The sequence below is a fragment of the Balaenoptera physalus genome, assembly GCF_965194825.1.
Source record: "Balaenoptera physalus genome assembly, chromosome: 10".
Lineage (NCBI taxonomy): Eukaryota > Metazoa > Chordata > Mammalia > Artiodactyla > Balaenopteridae > Balaenoptera > Balaenoptera physalus.
Window position 1 is genome coordinate 77,816,548 of NC_138889.1, and position 22,799 is coordinate 77,839,346.

General features: G+C 39.4%; 1 protein-coding gene across 3 annotated transcripts in view; it reads left to right on the top strand.

Annotated features, from left to right (window-relative positions):
- Positions 1 to 22,799, top strand: part of NELL1 (neural EGFL like 1) — an 856,536-nt gene that overhangs the window by 394,078 nt on the left and 439,659 nt on the right. For all 3 annotated transcript variants that reach the window (XM_082476605.1, XM_082476604.1, XM_082476603.1), the window contains exon 13: positions 2,555 to 2,680. In XM_082476605.1, the coding sequence (XP_082332731.1) occupies positions 2,555 to 2,680 (126 nt within the window). The remainder of the gene's footprint in view (positions 1 to 2,554; positions 2,681 to 22,799) is intronic.

A 22,799-nucleotide genomic window follows, 5' to 3' on the forward strand; every position in this document is an offset into this window, starting at 1 on the left:
TCTTTAAACAAGACTGTCTTTCAACATCGAGTCTCCCTAGAGCTACTACTTCAGTTTTTCTTCTCTTGATGACAAAATATCTCAAAAAGTTTGCCTTTCTTTTCAGGTCAAGGGCAGCAGTGAACTTCTTGCCACATCCAATGTTTAATTGTCCTTCTGTCTTATTCAACTTTCTCAGCATCACGTGACGAAACTGACCATTACTCCTTTCTTGAAACATTTTTCCTCTTGACTTTCATGACATCCACTCTTCTGTAAAGCAAAATTTCTTTTTATAGCCAAGTAATATTGCATCGTATATATGTGCCACATTTTCTTTATCCATTCATCTGTTGATGGACACTTAGGTTGCTTCCATGTCCTGGCTATTGTAAATAGAGCTGCAATGAACATTGTGGTACATGTCTCTTTTTGAATTATGGTTTTCTCAGGGTATATGCCCAGTAGTGGGATTGCTGGGTCTTATGGGAATTCTATTTTTAGTTTTTTAAGGAACCTCCATACTGTTCTCCATAGTGGCTGTATCAATTTACATTCCCACCAACAGTGCAAGAGGGTTCCCTTTTCTCCACACCCTCTCCAGCATTTATTGTTTGTAGATTTTTTGATGATGGCCACTCTGACTGGTGTGAGGTGATACCTCATTGTCGTTTTGATTTGTATTTCTCTAATGATTAGTGATGTTGAGCATCCTTTCATGTGTTTGTTGGCAATGTGATATATTCTTTGGAGAAATGTCTATTTAGGTCTTCTTCCCATTTTTGGATTGGGTTGTTTGTTTTTCTGATATTGAGCTGCATGAGCTGCTTTGTATATTTTGGAGATTAATCCTTTGTCAGTTGCTTCGTTTGCAAATATTTTCTCCCATTCTGAGGGTTGTCTTTTCGTCTTGTTTATGGTTTCCTTTGCTGTGCAAAAGCTTTTAAGATTCATTAGGTCCCATTTGTTTATTTTTGTTTTTATTTCCATTACTCTAGGAGGTGGGTCAAAACGGATCTTGCTGTGATTTATGTCATAAAGTGTTCTGCCTCTGTTTTCTTCTAAGAGTTTGATAGTGTCTGGCCTTACATTTAGGTCTTTAATCCATTTTGAGTTCATTTTTGTGTATGGTGTTTGGGAGTGTTCTAATTTCATTCTTTTACATGTAGCTGTCCATTTTTCCCAGCACCACTTATTGAAGAGGCTTTTTCTCCATTGTATATTCTTGCCTCCTTTATCAAAAATAAGGTGACCATATGTGCGTGGGTTTATCTCTGGGCTTTCTATCCTGTTCCATTGATCTATATTTCTGTTTTTGTACCAGTACCATACTGTCTTGATGACTGTGGCTTTGTAGTATAGTCTGAAATCTGGGAGCCTAATTCCTCCAGCTCCATTTTTCTTTCTCAAGATTGCTTTGGCTATTCGGGGTCTTTTGTGTTTCCATACAAATTGTGAAATTTTTTGTTCTAGTTCTGTGAAAAATGCCAGTGGTATTTTGATAGGGATTGCATTGGATCTGTAGATTGCTGTAAAGCCATTTTTGAAAACATAAACTCCAGAAAAGACTAAACTCTGTACTTAAGGTTGTAGGTTATCTTAATTCTTTTTTTTTTTTTATAAATTTATTTATTTTATTTATTTATTTTTGGCTGCACTGGGTCTTTGTTGCTGCACGCGGGCTTTCTCTAGTTGCGGCGAGCGGGGGCTACTCTTCGTTGCGGTGCGTGGGCTTCTCACTGCGGTGGCTTCTCTTGTTGCAGAGCACCGGCTCTAGGCGAGCGGGCTTCAGTAGTTGTGGCGCACGGGCTTAGTTGCTCCGCGGCATGTGGGATCTTCCCGGACCAGGGCTCAAACCCGTGTGCCCTGCATTGGCAGGCGGATTCTTAACCACTGTGCCACCAAGGAAGCCCCTTAATTCTTACCATGAACTTTTTATGAGAAAGCAGGTGGTGCTCTGATCTCCATTCCAAAGAGAAAAGATCTTTTTTGTTGAATCAGCCCATTATTCTTTGACATGGGATGCATCTCCAGGTTAAGGGATGAAAGACATTAATTTGCATTAGACAATAGCTGCAGTCTGTATTCACAGTACAACGTGGGAGAAAGTGGCTACACCATCATTTTGTAACAGATGGATTAAAGCATGTCTTAGTAAGAAAAACAAGCAGAGAGGGGCTGGATTCCCTTGATCTCTCTGATAAAAGCAACACCATGTACAGTGGACACCTAATAAATATTCATTGGTGTCAATGCCTGGACACAGAACTCCTTGATTTTGGACATTTAAATCAAGTATCTTTCTTGGTTAGAGATTAATAATAACATACTCAGTCTTCATACTTAGGTTCTTCACTGTTGTGTCCCACCATGCATCTTTCTAGAAATATTTTCAGTTTAAGATGGGATCTTCTGCATCAGCTGAATTTGCACTTAAGCTTTTGTGTTTAACGCATCTTGCTTTTTCTCTTGGCTTCAATGGGCACTCGCTTTTTCTAATTTCATTGTAAGATGATTACATTCCAGTTCATTCATTTGACTAACCGTGATATTGCTTCTTTTTTTTCTCCTTCAGATATTGATGAGTGTGCGGCTAAGATGCATTACTGTCATGCCAACACTGTGTGTGTCAACTTGCCTGGGTTATATCGCTGTGACTGTGTCCCAGGATACATTCGCGTGGATGACTTCTCTTGTACCGGTGAGCATTAAGGAGCAATGTTGCTTTTCTGATTCAGTCCTTCTCTGTGCCATATCTGTGTCATTACATTTAGCTCTAAGTACACTAAGTACTATTTTTAACTAACTAGTTCTTCTCTTGCATTATCTTATCATCAACTTTTTAGGAATGAAATGATCATAAGAGAAATTTTGTCTGCCTAATTTATTTCCACTCCTAGTATTTCTGCCTCTGTATGTGTGCATGCGTGCATGGGTATATGATTTGAAATTGAAGACCCAGTTGCCTATGGTAACACTGAAGGACTTAGAGAGAGACATCAATTCGAAAATGAGAAAAGTATCAAACTATTTTCCTTCCATCAAGATGAAATGTGTTTTTATGTGAGAAAATGTACTTTGTTCTTGTTGGGAAAGACAAGAGGTTAAATTTAAAGCAGGAGCAAGAGTATCTGGTGGGCACGGATTGGTTATATGGGAGCCAGTCAAGACTTTTCACTGACATATGCTTATTGTCAGTTTTGTCCCTCTTCTTCCCTTTATCACCGGGCTGTCAGCACCAAACTGGAACTCCAGGGATTGTGGTCAGTGCCTCTGTGTGAGCAGTGCTGGCTTGGTGGGCATTTGGTTTGGTGTTCCATTATCATTCAGATCACGAACACAGAGACAGGAACAGTAAATTGGTTAAGGGTGGTAGAAAACTCTGAGTCGTTCTTCTTTTGGTTGAAATGTCTTTAAATGCCCAATCTGTAACCTATAAGGAAGGGGCTCCCTGAATACAAGATTTCAGTCATGCTGTGTATTTCTCTGACTCTTGCATCTTTCTCTTTGTCCTAATGACTGGTATATAAAAAATGATTTCTTTTTAAATTAATTTATTTTTATTTATTTTTAAAATTTTAAATTATTTTCACTCACAGTGGAATTCCACTCTTTTCTTAATATATTTTATTTTATTTTAATTTTTTTAAAATTTATTTATTTATTTATTTATGGCTGCGTTGGGCCCTCGTTGCTGCACGCGGGCTTTCTTTTAGTTGTGGCAAGCAGGGGCTATTCTTCGTTGCAGTGTGCGGGCTTCTCGCTGCAGTGGCTTCTTTTGTTGCGGAGCATGGGCTCTAGGTGTGTGGGCTTCGGTAGTTGTGGCACGTGGGCTGAGTAGTTGTGGCACACGGGCTTAGTTGCTCCGCGGTATATGGGATCTTCCTGGGCTCGACCCCCGTGTCCCCTGCATTGGCAGGTGGATTCTTAACCACTGTGCCACCAGGGAAGCCCCAATATATTTTATTTTGAATGGCCTTTTCAGAGGTGCAAAAAGTTTTAAAAGTTTGAGAAGCATGTTTGTATGTCCAAATACCTTTGCCATTGATTGTTGTATATTTTTATGTTGCTGTTCTTTGGCTAAAGGATTTCAGATTGATGCAAGATTCTGACTCCTGCAGTAGGCCAAATATCGTTTACCTGTCTTTTACATATTATTACAAAATTCCCAGAGAAAAAAGAGACTTTATAAACATTATGCTGTGATCCAAACATTTTAAGGGGGCAAAACTCTTTTGGACCTGTAAACAAATGCAGTCTAAAAATCTGTGATGTTACAAATGAGTCTTGTTCTGTTCTCAGTGGTCTGTCCAGGTCCTGACTTACGTTAACCCTAACATGAGGCAAAGGCAGTAGATCGTCTCCCAACACAGAGGCACCATATCATGCAACTCAGACCTGATTAAGGCCCTGCTGGGTGGAAAGGCCTTGTTGAAATTATATCAGAATGCTTAGCACCTCTGCTCTTATTTTCTTCACTGAAGGAGGAAGACAAGAGCTGGTGCTTGTTGAAAGCCTCTTAAGGATAGGTGCTCTGCCTGGTAGTTTGTATAGTATATATGCAACCAGATGGAAAATGTATTATTTTAAGAACTAGCTCCAGAGTTACTTTTAGAAAGAGAAATGTGTTGTTTGGAGTAAAAGGCAAGTGTGTGAGTATCAGTGGGTACACCATCCAAAAAAAAAAAAAGAGTAAGTAGTTCTGCAGGAAAACTTTTTGTTTTGATTGCGCATGTATTTTGTCTGAGAGAGAATAAGAAAGTTAGAACAAAAGAGAGAAAAAAAAGAGGCAGGAGAGGGGAACCAGCCAGAGAGCAAAGGGCTGGGTGCTGTGGAGGACAGGGGTCAATGAAAACTGCTCAGTGAAAGGATGGCTGAAAGGACTTTTAAGGGGAGGAATATTTAGTGTGAGGGGTTTTGTGGTGGTGGTTTTGCTGTATAGTATGCAGGGCAAGTCTTCCTCATGACCCTCCAACCTTCAGCAAAATCTGCCACCTTGAAGACTGGTTGAGACCCTCCCCCTTCTGACCCCAGTGAATGCAGGTTAACATGAGGGACAGTGAGGGAAATGGTACATGTGTGTATAGGATATCGTGACCTCAGAGGTAACCATTCCGATCCTTTCCCTGCCACCCAAAGTACATTTATACAGACATGCATGCAATAATCACAGTCACCACGGCCTCCTCTTAGGAGTGTCAGAAATCTCAATGAGGGCTTTTGGACTTCCCTCATAGATCATAGAATTGGGGACAAGATATTTTTCTTAAAAAAAAAACTTCCATGGATCCCAGATTTCTTCTTATCTACTGCCCATTTTTCTGCTTCTGTTCATAGCAGACGTCTTAATTGCATCGTCAGTGGTTACTGCCTTCCTTACATGTACTTACCTCACACACCCTCTTCATCCACTCCCACTAAGTCTTCCAGATGCACCATTCGACAGACAGTACATTTATCAAGGTCAACCATGAGCTCCATTTTGTTCAGTCTAATCTTATCTCTTGTGACCTCTCAGCAGCATTTAGCAAAGCTGACTACATCTTCCTTTTTTAAGCACGTTATTTTATTCACTTTTGAGACAGTGTATTTCCTGATTTTCCTTCTATGTCACCGGTCACACCTGCCCAGTGTCCCTAGCTATTCTTCTTCCTCTGCTGATATCTTAAAGATTAGGGTACTGTAGACCCCTGCCCTGGACCCTTTTCTCTTGTTCATCCATATCATCTTTTCAGATGCCTCCATTCAGTATTATGACATTACAGCATCTCTGTGTTAATAAGTCCTTAATTTCTATCCAGTTCCAGTCTTTCTCCTGAGCTTCTGAGTCATATATTCAACTTGACATCTACACATAGGTGTTTAATAGGCATTTCATATTAACATGTATGAGACAGAACTCTTGATTTCCTTCCACCTCTGCAAACCTCCTCCTCTTCCGATTTTCCGCATCTCAGCAAATGAAAGCACCATCTATCTAGTTTTTCAAGCCAAAAAGCTATGGGTGATACTTGATTGCTTTCTTTCTCTTGTCCCTCCACTTTCAGTCTGTACATCAGACTTGTTGAATCTACCCTCCACACCCTGTCCTAAGTCCGTCCACTTCATCCATTTCCGTCCATATCCTCTACTACCAAACTACCAGACTTCCTCAGTGGTTACCATTCTGGACCTGCTGCCCCAGGCTTGCTCTGCTGTAACTCTCTCTTCACAGAGTGATGAGGGCAAACTTTTAAAAACAGGCCTTTCTAAAGACCTCTTGTAGTTTTCCATTTCTCAGAAAATCAAATTAATTATCCTTATTTTGATTTAAAACCCTATGTGACTTTTTTCCTTTCTGCCTCTCTGACTTTATCTTGTACCATTTCCATCCTTGTCCATTAGGAGGTGGCCACCCAAACTTTTGACTTTGTTTTTTTTTATTCAACAGGCTTGTTCTGCCTTAGGACCTTTGCATGAGCTGTTGCTTCTTTGTAGAAGTCCTTTCCTCTTACCCTCTGCATACCTGGCTTTCTTGGCATTCAGATCTCAGCCTAAAAATGATCAGCTCAGAGAGGCTTTCTCTGATTCATATAATTAGCCACCCATTTTTCTGTCAAATCACCTGATTTTAATCCTCTGAATATCACTTATCACCACCTGGAGTTTCTGTTATTTATACATGATTTTTAAAAATTTATGTCTTTCTATTAGAATGTAAGCTCTGAGAGGAGGAACCCTTTCTCTTTTGTTCACTCTCTACCTTGGCTACTTAGAATATAGCCTGGCACAGGGCAGTGCTCAATAAGTATTGAATGAGGGAATGAATAAAGCTGCTTGACCCTGGGCTAATTGTTTACTTCTCTAAATCTCACTTAGAAAACATTGCTCATATCTGCTGTACCGATAGGTTATTGTGAACGTCAAATAATATGTGTGAAAACATTTATCATGGCCCTTGTATCAGTCAGGTTAGGATGTGCTGCAGTAACAACCTCAAATATGAATGACTTAAAATAATCAGGTTTTATTTGTTGCTCATGTATTTCACTGGTCAACAGGAGTGGTGCTCTGCTTATCATAATGACTTTGGGATATAAGCTGATGGAATAGTCACTATTGTGAACATTGCTAGTCACCAACACAGGGGAAAGAGAGCCTAGAGTGTCTTGTATCAGCCAAAATATAGTCTAACCAAATCCCTTTGACCTACACCTCATTGACTAACTATAACTAGTTACCAGTCCTCAACCAACTACAAGGAGAAGAGGAAAGGCCTTCCTACCATGTGCCTAGGTTTGATAACTAGACGTATTTGGTGAATGGTGCTAATAAATACCATAGCAAATGACACAATAGATTCTTAACAAATTTTGTGTCCATTGACATGAGGAGCTATTGATTAAAGTAACCTTATTTTTTAGTCGCAGTTCGCAATGTGATGGGGAACGTAGTCTCAAAAAATAATGATGATATTAAACACATTGTACTAAGTACTATGATGGAAGTTCAAGCAAAACACAATAAGAAAAGGGTGTTTGATTGTCAGGATGGAGCATTTGGAATGTTTTTGCAAGTCAAGAGGAGTTATTGGAGTTTACCGAGGCATGTTAGCATGCATGTAAAATAGAAATTTGGGAATATAGATGAGATGTGAATGGGAATATAGAATATGGATGGGAATGAGGAGAGGTAAGAGACAAGCATTCTCCCTGATGGTCATTTCTCCTCTAGATCAGATTCAGGGTCCTCCATTAGACACTTCCATAGTAAGCTGGAACTCTGACATTTACCTTGGTGTCCTGAAAATAAGCCTGTTAGGCCAAATGTGCTCTTTACAAGATACGCAGGTCCACACCTTTAATTTCTGTCATTTCTTTATTGGCAAAGAAGACTTCTTTCCCCCAAGTGGTTAGTAGCCTATGTAATAAATGAGGTGTATAATAGATATCTGCCACTGTAAGATGTCTTTTCAGGGCTTCATTTCCAGAAGAAATTTGCTAGGAGAAATTGACAGGCCTGAAGACTTCCTTTTGTCTGCCATGAGTTCCTGACATGGCATTTCTCATTATTGACATTCTTATTTCCAAAGATCATTCTTGTCTCTATCCTAAATCAGTTAGTATCTGCTGCCACTGTTCAGTTGGTTTTCAAAGTACATTGGGTCATTTTTTTCTCTCTCTTTTTTTTTAGTTTGTCATTTACTCTGGTGCTAACATTTTAGAAGTTAGTAGTCATATTGAAAATCTCCATTCAACGAAAAATTAGTGAGCCTAGAATTAAAGAAGACATATGAGCTTTGGTGGTACATTGATTTATTGAATGACTGATTCACTCATTCATTCACTCACTCACTCATTCATTTATTCATTTATGTGCCCAATATACAATTAGTGTCTGTCATGAGTGTTAGGAAATATGGCCAAAGACATTAGTGACAAATGACCTCTTTGCCCAGGAGTTTCATGGTTAGTGAGGCAAGATCTTCAGATGAGAAAACTCAAATGTGCATTCACCATCAAATATGTTCTAAGTTTACCAAATCAATCCCTCTTTAAAGTCTTAGTAGGGTTTAGATAAGTACTGGGTATTTCACATCCTATAGTGTTGGTCCTTGACAAGTTCCAGAGAAGGATCCCCAAAATTGCCTTTCCCAGTTCTATGCTGTAACAACAGTTCTTTGAGAAAGGCTGCACCAGAGACAGCAGATGCCAAGCATGATGCTGGAGAGGAAAGACAATATATCAAACAGAAAAGAAATGTTACCTCTTTCCTACTTTTTTTCTGGTTAAATAGTGAAAAAGTCATATCTCATGGGATAATAAAAGTTCTGAGGATTCAACATGGAAAATAATTATCTAGAATTTTAAAATGTGCTATAACTGAATCATTACTGTGATGGCTGGGGTTCCCTGACATAACCGTGTAATTTGTATGAGGCTCCATACTTTTTTCTAGGAACGTTTCTGTTGGTGAAATCAAAAACATTGGACCTTTGTCACTGGGGGAGTTTTTGGCCTTGGAATTTGTGTGTGATTCTAAATCACTTTCTGTTCTGTAAGAGATCCCTGAGTTGCCCTTGCTTTTTTATGAATTTTGAAGCTGGAGGAGTGTCTAAAATTGAGGTTGGGGAGGCCTTTCCTCTTCCCTGGACCCTTTGATTTTTGAAATGGTCAACCTGCTTGATTTATTGGTCCCTGACTTTCATTTATCCCCAGTTAAACTCCCTGTGTTTAGGTTGTTTGATAAGACATTACCTTTGAATACTCAGGCAGCTTTAAAGGAGGATACTTGTGATTTACGATAAAAGCATGCAGCAATAAGACAGGTACTTGACAGTAATGGGTAAGCATCCATTTTTATGCCAAAAACTTTCCATAAAGGTAAGAAATAAAGGGAACAAGTGAGACAACAAATATTATATGTGATTTCCATTATCTTGCTAAGAGATTGTTTATGTTTTTTGATATTGGCATGGAAGAGAGCTTGAAGGAAGTATGTATTTGAAATCAAGTAAGCTTAGTTAAAGTTAGATATAATAGTCTATTAATTTAATGGTTTAAATTAAGTACCACATAATGAAAGATGTGAGATAACAGTTTAAAAGATGTAAAAGAAATTTTACACTAGTTTTATGGAAAATGTTTTCCTACTAAGGTCGATGAAATACAGAACATTTCAAATCTGAGATACCTGATATTTTCTCATTGAGCAGAGCCATATGAAATGGAGCTAAAGCAGAAAATCCTCCGCCTTGATTGAGCACAGTAGTAAATTATGCACTGATTATCCTTATCTTTCAAGCACATAGTATGTGCTTGTTTTGGACACTTTTGCTCTGGTGTACTTTTGACTATCTGGCATCATAAAAGGTGCAAATTCTAATTACTTGCCTCTCAGTCAAGAGGTGATACAGATATAAGAATAAAATTCCAGTCATGGACTTGTAGACTACTTTTACTTTAGTGGGAAATGCTCTATCAAATGCTTTAGAATGCAAAACGTTTTATTGAAGATAACAGACTACATTTATTGATATACTGAATAAGAAAAGTCAAAATAAGACTTGTACCTTTGGATATTTCAAAACCCAATTAAAAACTCTGATGTTCTTTGGAGGCATTTGCCTTTTGTTTTGATTTGTTTGCCTGGTATATTCATTTTTTCTTCCCTTTATTTAGACAGACTTTGTCACCTTCCTCCCCCTCCAGAGGAGGGATGTGAAAGTACCAAAGCAGGATTCCAAAATTCTAACCCTTTAGGGCAGAGGGTCTCAACCCTCATCTCAGATTAGAGTCACTTAGGACATGAATTTTAAAAAGTCAATACCTGGGATCTACCCCTTGAGGCTTTGATTTTCATTTGGTCTGGGGTTGTGACCTGGCTTCAGTGTTTTTGTATAAACGTCCAAGTGATTCTAATATGCAGTCATGGTTGAGAGCTCTTGCCTTTGTAGAGCAGTGATGGTTAGAGTTTGGAGGGAATATTGGGGTGGGGGTGGAATCAGAGAGAAGAAGAATTGCCCTCTATATTGTAGACTAGAAAAGGATTCCTTTGAATGGGTGGTGGGTGACATGGTGGCAGAAGGTAATTAAAGCAGAGATTTGGATGGTTTCTCGAGGAAAGGGCTCTGCCTCCAAGGCTGCCTTCTGGGATGTGTAAGACTCTGGGGAGAGAAAGGCTGTGGGATTCTCTGTAGGTAGGGTCTCATGGGGAGGTCCCAAATCTTCAATTGTGTCCTGACTATTATGATGCCTCAAAGAGCCCTTAAAGATAAATGGGACATCTCCATGGTGACCTGTGTGTTCCACGGGCCAAGGACCAGACTGATGTCTCTCTGCGAGTGTCTTGATTACTTGGAATCTCCTAGAACCATGACACAGACAGATGAAAGCAAAGAATCCTTAAAATGACTCAGACATTTTCACTACCCCACTAGTCCAGAAGAATAGGAGCTCAGAACCATTCATTAATTTGAAACGAAGAAATTATAGAAAGCTACATTACTTGCACATACAAATTTGTGACTGGGCTTCTCTGCCCATCACCTGTTTTCATAGGTGAAAAACAAAACAAAACAAAACAAAAAAGTTAACAAAAGGAGAAAACAGGAAAAAATTAAGAGACCCCTCTAAACAGGGTTCATGGGGTGAAAATTAATAGAATATTTGGTTTTCCGGGCCAATTTTAGTTTTCCATATGTAGTCCTGGAAAAGCCAAAGACCAGAAACTTATTCCATTTAGCAGTAGTAATGTTAAAATAGTGCTAAGGTTTATTAAAGCCAGGAAATATGTCTTAGGGAGGATATCAAAGGGCATTTCCCTTGATATTTTAGGATGAAGGATTTGTCTGGTGTTTGGCTTCCTTGTGGGGTTTAACTGAGAGGTTTTTGTTTGTTTGTTTGTTTTTGGTTTTTCAGTTTTTGTTTTTGTATCAGCACGTATTGTAAAGGATCTGAACCACATTAGCTGCTGCAGACCAACTAGAATAAATGATGGATCTTGCCCCCAGGGTGTTCGTGCACAAACCTATTAAGAAGTGTGTTGCCCTTGACTCAAATTCATCATAAAAGGCTTGTTGGTATTTCTGTACACTCCATTATTGGAGTTGTGCATGCAGAATCACAATTAAGCTTTCACGTAAAGGGGTTTGATTAAGGATGCTTTAGCACTTACAGCACTGTTGAGGCCAGCCTTGCAGCCCTGCTTATACCCACATTTGAGTCGACACAGTGAATGGGCATTTCTCTTTAATAACCCAGCAAGCTATCATGTATTCTTTATTTCCATCTTAAAGACTTGGTAAATGCATATATGTTTAGCTATTTCCACACTTGTCTAAGATATAGTGAAGTATCTTTGGATTATGTTTCCTTTATGTAAGAGTATTGAAAATATACATTACTTATTCTTGAGCCAAATGAAAGCTATAAATTCTCATGGTTAAAATCTGGTGTATAAACTCAACTTGTTGCAAGCTTCGGCAGTGCCACCTTTTTACTTTGTAAATTAGAAAACCATTAAAGTTCTCTGCTTCTTCATCAGTATCCTCTGTACACCTTCATAGAGTTGTTGAAGGATGAAGTGAGACGGTGAAAGTGCATCGGTTCGGATGATTTTAGCTTAAAGAATGATTTAAAAAACCCAACTCTACCGGCTTAAATGATAAATTTATTCTCTTATAACAAAACGTCTAGGACAGTGTTTCTAGAATTAGTTAATTCAGCTGCTCTATGACATCATCAGTGACATAGATTGTTTCCAACTTTTTACTTTGCTATTTTCATCGTGATAGTTTGAAACTTGATCTAACTCCCTTCCAGGTCTCAGAATGGCTGAGGCAACCCCATGCATCATATCTCAATTTAACAATGTCCCAAAGTCATAAGGGAAAAGAGGATTTCCTTCCTAGAGTCCTTTGTTAAGAGCAAGGATAACTTTATCAGAAATCCATCTCTAGCAGATCTGTTTTCATGTCTCCTTGGCCAAAATTGTTTAATATGCCTATTAATAAATTATACCTTAGAAAAGCAAATAGAATTACCTTGAATCAAGATTTACCCCTGAGGTGGGGCAGGTCCCGGTTTCCTTTATAATACTTGGGTTGTATTGTCAAGGAAGGAGATGATATGATATGTATGTGTAGATCCATAGTTGTCTAGGCAACTGACAGCATCTATTAGAGTCTATTCAAAGCCTTGAAAACTATTTCAAGCATAGTAGTCATTAAAAGAAATGCAATTAGACACTTATACTAAATTTATGTATGTGCCTACTGTGTAGATATATGGATAGATATTATATTTATTTACATATATGTCAACCACCCATTTTTGGAGATGGTTTAGGAAACAGGCACCTTTTCATACATTGCTGGTAAGAATATAAATTGATACAAACATTCTTGAGGATAATTTGACAGGATGTATCAAAAGGCCTAGAAATATTTATTTACAGCAACTTATTCTAAAGAAACAATCAGTCACAGTTACATATGTGAGAAGATTTTCATTGTGCCCATTTATTCCACTTATTATTTATAAGAAAAGAAACTAGAAGCAGCCTAAATATGAACTAATGGAAGTTTGTTTGAATAAATTACAATATATTCATATATTGGAATACAATGAATTTTAAAATAATATTCAGGAGACTATTCAGTGTCAATGGAAAATCCTCATCATACAGTATGATGAAATTCTAACCAGTATATATACTATTTTCCAATTTAAATAATAAATACAAATTATCTACGGATATACATAAACACATAGAAATAGAGGCAGGGAATATTCCCCCAGATAAATAGGTATCAGAAAGTATTTGTGAATGGAAGATTATATGTGATATCTTTTCTTTACACTTTATGTGTTTTCCACTTTTTTCTGTGGAATGGAATACAATGCAGTGAACTGTATTACATTTTAGTTTTGGAAAACTGTTATTAAAATATTAGAAAACAGAAAGTGCTAGATAAAGATGACATTGAGTTTATTCCTCAAAAATCTCCTAAGTGTCATCCTACTAAATTAAATTTTTAAAAAATGTTTAGGGGGGCTTCCCTGGTGGCGCAGTGGTTGAGAGTCTGCCTGCCAATGCAGGGGACGTGGGTTCAAGCCCTGGTCTGGGAAGATCCCACATGCCGCAGAGCAACTGGGCCCGTGAGCCACAATTACTGAGCCTGCGTGTCTGGAGCCTGTGCTCCGCAACAAGAGAGGCCGCGATAGTGAGAGGCCCGCGCACCGCGATGAACAGTGGCCCCCGCTTGCCGCAACTAGAGAAAGCCCTCGCACAGAAACAAAGACCCAACACAGCCATAAATAAAAATAAATAAATAAATTAAAAAAAAAAAAAAAGAAAGGGGCAGTGGGTATTAAGTTGCCAGGAGAGAGTGTGGTTCCTAAAATAAGTTATTAAAAAAAAAAAATGTTTAGGACTTGGTTGTGCTAATGCCTTTCATCCTTAGTGACATAGATTAGGAGTTTGAACTAAAGAGATTAAAAGCAATGGCTTTGCTTCATCAGGTTTCTGAGTAATTTGATTGTCCAATATGTCAGTTGAAGGGCACTTGCAATTATGATGCTGTTTTCCTCCTTTGAGGGTCCTAGAAGGTGATCTGATAGCCAGGTCCTACCTGCCCTGTTTTTCTTCAGCTCTTCTGGCAGGGTTTCCAGATTCAAGGCAGTTAGTCCAATTTTTTTTTTTTTTCTCCTTGCCTGTAGCCAAGTCAAAGAGAGATACTGAGGGGAGACAGAAAAGTCCCAGGATTTTCATAGAAAAGCAACCACTGGATGAGAATCAGGCAACTTAGATTCTAGTTCTACCCTGGACACCAGCTCACTGAATGAATGCCACTGTCTCAACACTTTCCTTTGGACCTTGAAAGATTAAGGATTAATTAGCTCAATAGTTTTCAGTCAGAGGAGCTGGGATTCCCAATAAGATTTCTTTTGAAAGGAGTTCAGCTTATTTAAAAAAAGAGGTAATCTTGCAAGCTACTACTTTTCTAATTCTGTGATTCTTTAAGATATGGTTCCTGACCTCTAGGAAATTATGGTCTCTTCGAGGGGCCTACAATTTACATTTTAGGAGCATAATTTTATAAGGCATATAGGTGCTAAATTGTGAGGTGTGAGTGTTAATGATGTGGGAAAGAGCACTGGTGCTGGGAGAAAGAAGGGCGTTAATTACTACATGGTAGAGAGAATGTGTTTTCCACAGGGGGCTGTCTGAATGGGTTTGATTTTGATGTTGAGTGGGAGATGGCATAAGAGAAATAAGAAGTAATAGGGTGCGTGGTGCTTTAGACGTAGATCCATCTCCATGTTTGTCAATCTACAGCAAACCTGGAGGTGTCCTGGGTAGAAGTGGGAAAAACAGAAGGCTCTGAATCAGACAGACCTGGGTTCCTGCCTCAACTCCAGGCATTTATTAGTAGTGTCAACTTGAATCAACTTTGGGGAAATGGACATACCTTTCTCCCAGACTCTTGTGAGGAATAAATTAGATAATATTTCTAAAGTGGTTGGAAGAGAGCTCAGCACAGAGCAAATGTTCAACAAACATTATCTACTACTACCTCTATTTTACAGGTGAGGAATCTTACTTGAGACACAGGGAAGTTAGAGAATTGTCCATAGCCACAGCCCTTGGGAGTGCTGGAGTAGGGGTAGATAGGAATGAAGGACTTCAACCTTCAGAGACTCAGATGCAACCTCCATCAGAGCTCTTTGGAAGATGCCTTTAAAATGCTAATGCAATATGGACTGCAGAGGCTCAGTATGCATTGGCCATTATTAGAATGACAAACAGAGCCTGGGATTTGGGTCCAAGAGAATCCTATTTAACCCACAGCTCTGCCCTTTATAAGCTTTGGGATCTAGGTGTGATTCCTTAAGTGCCCTATGGCTCAGTTTGTAACCCCAAGAAAGCAGGTTGGGTTTTAATGTTTAAACACATGAAGCAGCCCAACCCAACGACTGACTCTGAGATGGTGCTCAATATTGAAGCACTAAGACCTGATCAACAAATTTCCCTTTCTCCCTTCTTCTCACCAAGTGGCTCTAGAAGCACTTCCAGGGACACCGAGGCTCTTTGAAATACATCTGGAGAGCCCCTTGTCTTTAGAAGCTCAGTCTCTGTTGACAGTGTCCAGATTCTCTGGGAGCCTGCAGCTAGATGCTTTGGGATCATGGGTTAAGGAGATCAGCAAAAAGTAGATTCACAATGGTTTGTAACTAGCAAGGAATACATTCCTTTATTTAAAGAAAAATATCACCTCTGGAGTCATTCGTTTTGTAAGTTCCTGTAGACCAGAGCTTTGGAATATGTTCTATAAGCTCCCTTAAAACATTTATGTTTATTCCCTGAGAAAGGAAGCCCCCTAAACTGTGAACACCTTTGGCATTTATCAGCTCTTCTGGCTGGCATCTGGTTAGTCCTTAGGGGCAGCCGTAGGACAAATTGCTTTCAGGACAAGTGTCAGAAGCTTGGTCTAGGTTGGACTCCAAGATGGGGTTTTGACAGTTGGGAAATGTCCTCAGAGGGAAATCACAGCATACAGAGAGATGTGTAAAGCCAACAACGAGTTTGTCGTCTACCTGTTGAATACCCGATGCCTACATGGGTATTCTACATTGTGGAAATCACACTGCAGCTATCAATTAATATTTTAATTGTTTCTACTTATTTCACGAGCGTTGGCCAACTTAGTAAAGTTCCAGAAAAATGCGACTGTTTGTGGCTGCAAAATATCCTCTCTTCTGGACGCATTATTATAGTTTTTGCCACATTGAAGAAGTATTAAGATCCAGTTGCTTCTCTGTCTTCGTTTGGGTCTATCATATACATGCATTTAGTCTTCCGTTATTACGATGGATGGTAATGGTTGTTTTTGCCTCAATTTGGATGCGGAGTGAGTGAGTCACAGAGCAAAACTCAGACCAACCCCAAGCAGGAAATACACATGCTTAGAGGTTCACGCAGTGGGAGGGATCAGGGTTTCTTAGGTGTTATTCATTAAAGGACATTTCTGGGAAAAGTATAGGACCCTAAAGAACTGTGTAGCATTAACACATATCTTGGTGGTGTCAGGACCTTGCATAATTATTTTACCTAAGAACACTTTGTAACTAGACAGGCGCTCCAGCGAGCCCCTGTCTTGTTTATGAGATGTGTTTTCCATATTTTTTATCGAGTTCTTTATCCTTTAAAATTCAAAGAGTCTTCCTAGATCAGCTAGCAATTATTTTTCCCCTTTTGGCATTCATTTTCCCATTCTGGTTGATCAGTTGAATGTAGGGAAAGCATTAACGTATCAGGAATTTCAAATAGCTGGGATGCTAGAGACATATAAGGCGTCAGAAAATACCTTCATGTTACAGTGATTTGATTCTGAATTTGGACGAACTGTTGAAGAAATGTGCCCAGAGAGAGCTTGCTTTTTGATTCTCCAAAACTTTAGGGTATTTTCTCATTAAGAGAAATTCTTTTCTTCGAGCAGGTGGTCCATTTGACTTGGTTACGTGAAAGACGTGGCATTGTTTGGAAGCAGACAGCATCCTTGCCTATCAATGTGAGAGGGGCATGAGGGGACAGTTCCTGTCTCAGCCAGAGAGTGTGTGGTCTAAATGACGGTTAGGTCACAGCAACCCAGGCTGAGCGGCTTATAGTGCGGCGGAGGAGATCAAGTGAAGATATATATAGCCTGTCATGCTTCTCTTGGCCTCAAGCAAACCTTTTTTTTTTTTTTTTTTTTAAGGACAGATTGGAGCAGCTCATAGCTTCAGAGCCAAGCCCATGAGTGAGGCCAGAGAGCAGTGCCCTCAATCTATTTTTAGGATTTAGAAAACCGGCAAGTTAGAAAATAGCACTGGCATGTAATCGTGCTTACCTCTCAAAGTTCCTGGAGTTTTGAATTTGCTCCACTGCTGTTTGGACATGTTTAATTTTATTTTGTCTCTTTTCTCATCTCATTTTATCCCTTGACTCTGTACTCGCGGGTGTGTTATTATAGCTTTTTCCCTTGAATCTCCTTTCATTTTTTCTCTTTTCATATTTGCTTCATTAATGTGTGTGTTATTATTTATGACTGATCTGAACAAATGATGGTTTGAATGAGGGATGTAGGATCAAAAGTGAGTTAAAACAGAAATGAACAAGTGTTGACAAGAGTATGGAGAAATTTGGAACTCTTGTTGTACTGTTGGGGAGAATATAAAATGGTGCAGCTGCTGTGGAAACCGGTTTGGTAGTCTCTCCAAAAATTAAAGATAGATTAAAAATCATATAATCCAGCAATTCCACTTCCGGGTATATACCCAAAATAACCGAAAGTAAGATTTTGAAGAGATATTTGTGCACACGTGTTTACAGCAGCATTAGTCACAAAAATAGCTAAAATGTGAAAGCAACTTAAGTGTCCCTCAACAGATAAATGAATAAGCAAAATGCAATATATCCATACCATGGAGTACCATTCAGCCTTAAAAAGGAGGCACATTCTGACACGTGCAACATGGATGAACCACAGGGAACATTATACTAAGTGAAATAAGCCAGTCACAAAAGGACAAATACAGAATGATTCCACTATATGTAGAATCTCGAGTTGTGAAATCCATAGAGACAGAAAGTAAAAGGGTGGTTGTTACAGGCTGGGGAGTTATTGTTTAGTGGGTATATAGGTTCAGTTTTACAAGATGAAAAGAGTTCTGGAGCTGGATGATAGTGATGATTGCACAACAATATAAATGTAGTATTTAATACCACTAAACTGTACAATTGAAATGGTTATAATGGCAAGTTTTATGTTATGTGTACTTTACCACAATAAAAAAACGTTGGGAAAAATGCCACCGGGACAGATCTCTTCCTGTTACTGGGTCTACTCTAGAAATAACATTTACCGTGGTTTTCCTTGCTTCCTGTAACATATTGGGCATCAAATTCTGGTTTTTCCAGAGAGTGATTTATTCATTCATTACTTTATTCATTAAACAATTATTGATTGAGAAATCTACTGAGCATCAGGTATTATTCTAGATGTCGTGATACATTAGCGAAGAAAACGGAAAACTTTGCTATCAGTGGAGCTTTCATTCTAGTTAGTTGGAGTCAAACAATAAACAGGAAATATCAATATATAGTATGCCAGATGGTAAGAACTATGGGGAGAAATAAAGTGATGGAAGGAGATGGGTGTGCTAGGGTGGGCAGTGGTGCAGTTTTATATGGGGTGGTCTGGAAAGGTCTCACAGGAAGGGGCACACAAGCAAAGACATGAGAGAAGTGAGGGGAGTAAACCACGCTGATCCCTGGAATAACGACCTTCCAGGCTGTGGAAACAACAGATGGGCAGAGCAGTCATCTACGCAGTGACTCAGGATGAGGTAAGGAGGCTTGTTAAATCAGTAAACTCCCATTGGCTCTTATCTACCCTACATCTGCCTCTAGTATTTTCCTATGGAATCAAGTACATGGGTTTCGTGGCCGTTATATGCCGCAGAGATTTCTTTCATGGACTCTGGGTCATGGCTGTCTTCCCACAACTTAAAGATGATAGAATTTGAGCCATTGACTAAATAGGGAGTTACTGTGTTTTTTTCTTTAAACGGCAAGCAAAGCTTTAATGGCCCCAGCCATTACTAGGACAATACCCTTTTTAGAAGAATAGAGTTCACGAAGGGGCATTTGAACACAGCGTGTAGGGAATTCAATTCTCATGTCCCATTACTGTTAACAAGGTCTCCACATTTAATTCCACAGGGTAAATGTGACAACTCTAGAGTCAGGGCCAGAAAATATCTCTAAGCAACCAGGGAGCTGAAAGAGCCTTGCTTTTTTCTTTATTTTTATGTCTGTGGTATTCCATTTTCCCTGCTGTTGATAAATAATTCAGAAAAGAAAAGAATGTTTCAGCCCTGACTTTTTAATGCCGAGGACAAATACATTATGCGATTGGTCCCCAAACATGCACAGGCTTTTGCAAGAAGGTCAGTATTTTGTGTTTGTTGGTTGGCTGTGTGTTCTCTGGAGCTTTGCAATCGATTGGCTTTGTTCTTGTAGCTAGAAGAAAGGTGAAGACTGCGTGTATGAAATACACAGAACTGACGCTGTCATGTTGTCACGGTCCCTAAGTGGGCTGCTCAGCAACAGGTAATAGATAGACTGGTGGGCGTTGATAAGCTGTGCACCTTGGCTTAGAAGGGGCGATTATCGGAGGACATCTGGTGACATAAGGTAATTGTCTTGAAACCTGACTGGACCTGGGCTATAGTACCACACTGAGCATCTAGGTACCAGGGCATGCTGGCAGGGGAGGACAGATGTCACAGTGCCTCATGTTGAATTTGTTTCTCCTGCAACTAGGATGTCCATGCTTACCCAACTATGGTACCCATTTGTTTACTTTGGAAAATAACTTCTAATACAGAGATAATAATAGTATATAATATATGTGTATATGTATATACACACACATATATATATAAAATATGATAATAATAAAGTCAGAAAATGGCCTCTGTGGATATAATCATGTTGACAACTGATGTTTAGAAACAATGTTACTATCCATATACTAAATGAATAATTTGGGTCACCATTCACAACAAATGCCAATGGTTAGTTGGCTAAAAGGAATAGGGTAGAGAGGAAAAAATTCTGTATTGGTTACTAGAGAGACATTTTAATCCAGACTAACACAGTATATGTCCTTGGGTAAGTCATTTTATCTCTTTGGACCTCAGTTTTCTCATCGATCACAGGAGAATATTAGATTATAAATTGATGTTCAGAGGGCCTACTAAACTCTTAACTCTTTGAAGCCAAGAATCATGGCTTTTCCTCTCTTCATCCACAATGCCTGCCATACTAATAGGCACCTTTTGTTCCTTTTTTTTTCCAAGTGCACATCTATAGTCATTTGGAGTATTGCAACTGCAATTTTGTTTGATTTGTAGAACTTTACTTTTAAAGGTGCCTTTGAGTTTTATATTTACAACTTTTTAACATGTTTTAAAAGAATGTGTGAATGTGCTACTGAAATACTCTTTCTTTGGTAGCGTTTGTTTCACTGAATATTTTATGTGACTTCTGCATATTGACTCAGGCCATAGTGATGTTTTATTAACCATTATTAACTTGTGACTTGGAATTATCATACAAGTGATCAAAGAACCTTCCTTTTGCACATGAGGAGGTTTCTGTGAAGGAGAACGGGAGACACTGGTTCAGGATGGACAGCTGGTCTCCCTTTTGAAGCCCTTTTCACGCTGAGTTTTGTAGATGCTTTTGAACACTTGTTGACGAATGTCACCCCTCTGGCACTCACCCTGCTTCTTTGTTTAAACTGGTGCCCACAGAGCCCAAGCAGCAACACAGCTGACAGTGTAATGATAATTGTGACCAGCTGTGCCCTTCCTCAAGGATTAGCCTGTACTGGGGGCAAGGGGAGGGGAAGAGAGGTGATGGAGGATCACAGAATGAATGGGGACTAAATATCAGAAGACCCACAGTGAAATCTCAGCTTGAACTATTATGAGTTTTGTGACTTTGGACAAAATACATAACTGTCCACTTTCTTCTTTGGTAAAATGAGGGTGGAGACCTCTGTTTTCAGGCCTTTTAAAATGTATGATTCTAAGTGCTATGAGTGGTGCTGTGGTCTAAGTGCTATGGTCAGAGGAAAGGTAGCACTGCAGGCTGGGGTGACCAAAGAAAAGTTTGAGTTAGTGGCTTCGGAGATGTGAAATAGCATTTTGTTATTGTTGGAACCACGAGGAGAGATTTTGCCAGTGGAAGGCCTGGCAGGAGTCAGAGCAGGGACTGAGAAAGACCCAAGGCCTGTTGAGGCAAAGCAGAGTGTTTTAACTTCACCGGCAGTGAGAGCTCTTAAGAGAGTGGGACACCCTTAACCAAAGGCTTCTGTGCTCCTTTGGCTTCTTTGCTTTTAAATCCCTGATTTTGACGATTCTAATAATCGCTCATTCAACAGCAAATATTTGTGGAGTGTCAGCTCTGTTTCAGATCCTCTTTTTTTTTTAATTAATTAATTTATTTATTTATGGCTGTGTTAGGTCTTCATTTCTGCGCGAGGGCTTTCTCTAGTTGTGGCAAGCGGGGGCCACTCTTCGTTGCGGTGCGCGGGCCTCTCACTATCGCGGCCTCTCTTGTTGCGGAGCACAGGCTCCAGACGCGCAGGCTCAGTAGTTGTGGCTCACGGGCCTAGTTGCTCCGTGGCATGTGGGATCTTCCCAGACCAGGGCTCGAACCCATGTCCCCTGCCCTGGCAGGCAGATTCTCAACCACTGCGCCACCAGGGAAGCCCTCAGATCCTCTTTTATGTGCTGGGGATAAAGTAGTGGGAGAGATAGAGTCCTTGCTGTTAAGCGTTTTTAGAGAATTTGACAATATTTGTGCCTAACGAGGACATCCTGCCATGGAATTGGTATGAGCAGAGGAGGAATTTTAGCAGAGTTTTAAGTATCACTTGAGAGGCATCTATTTACAGGCTACAATAGCCTATTGAAAAGAGCTTGCTTTTTGAACGTGAAGTCCAAATACGTGAGTATTGGAGGTATGATTGTGTAGTGCTTGGAGCTAGTGAAACTAGGTTTCCTAACTAAATGAACTTGTGCACATTTCTTAACTTCCCTAAAGTTTGATCTCTCATCTGTGTAATGTGCATAATATTAATACTTATGTCATAGGGTGGTTTTGAGGATGAAATAAAATATCAGTGTAAAACACTTTGCCTAATGTCTAGCATATGATATGTGCTCAGTACATGTTAGCTGTTATTGTTCCTATTATTAAAATTTTTATTGGTTTTGTTTTCCACTTAATATTTAACATGTAATCATAGTACCTCTTAAAAGAGGGGGAAAACACACTATCACCTTTATTACTATTACCTTTATTGCTTTCCATTAAACCCAGAGAGATCCTTGGCTTTTGGGAAAGTGCGGATCAGAAGAGCAGTTTATTTGTAGCTTTTATAAAAAAGCGTCTCTGTAGATTCCTTGAGTGGCAGGAAGAAAAGAAAATTACTTACTACATTTTTTAGGCATGATGGTGATTGTATTTCTTAGGAATGGATAGAAAGGTCTCATGAGTATTAACTTGTGAAGGACCAAACCAGAGAAGTATGTCTGGTGTAGTCCAGTTATTCAGGGAGCAGATGAAGATGATGATTTGGGAGGCATTTGTTGATGTGCCCAGATTTACTAACTGGATGGAGGACACACTGTGCAGGGTTGCGCCCAGACTTTGGAGCCAGAAAGGCCTGAATTAGCATCTTACCTCCACAGCTCATGTGACTGGCAGCAAGTCATTTTAAC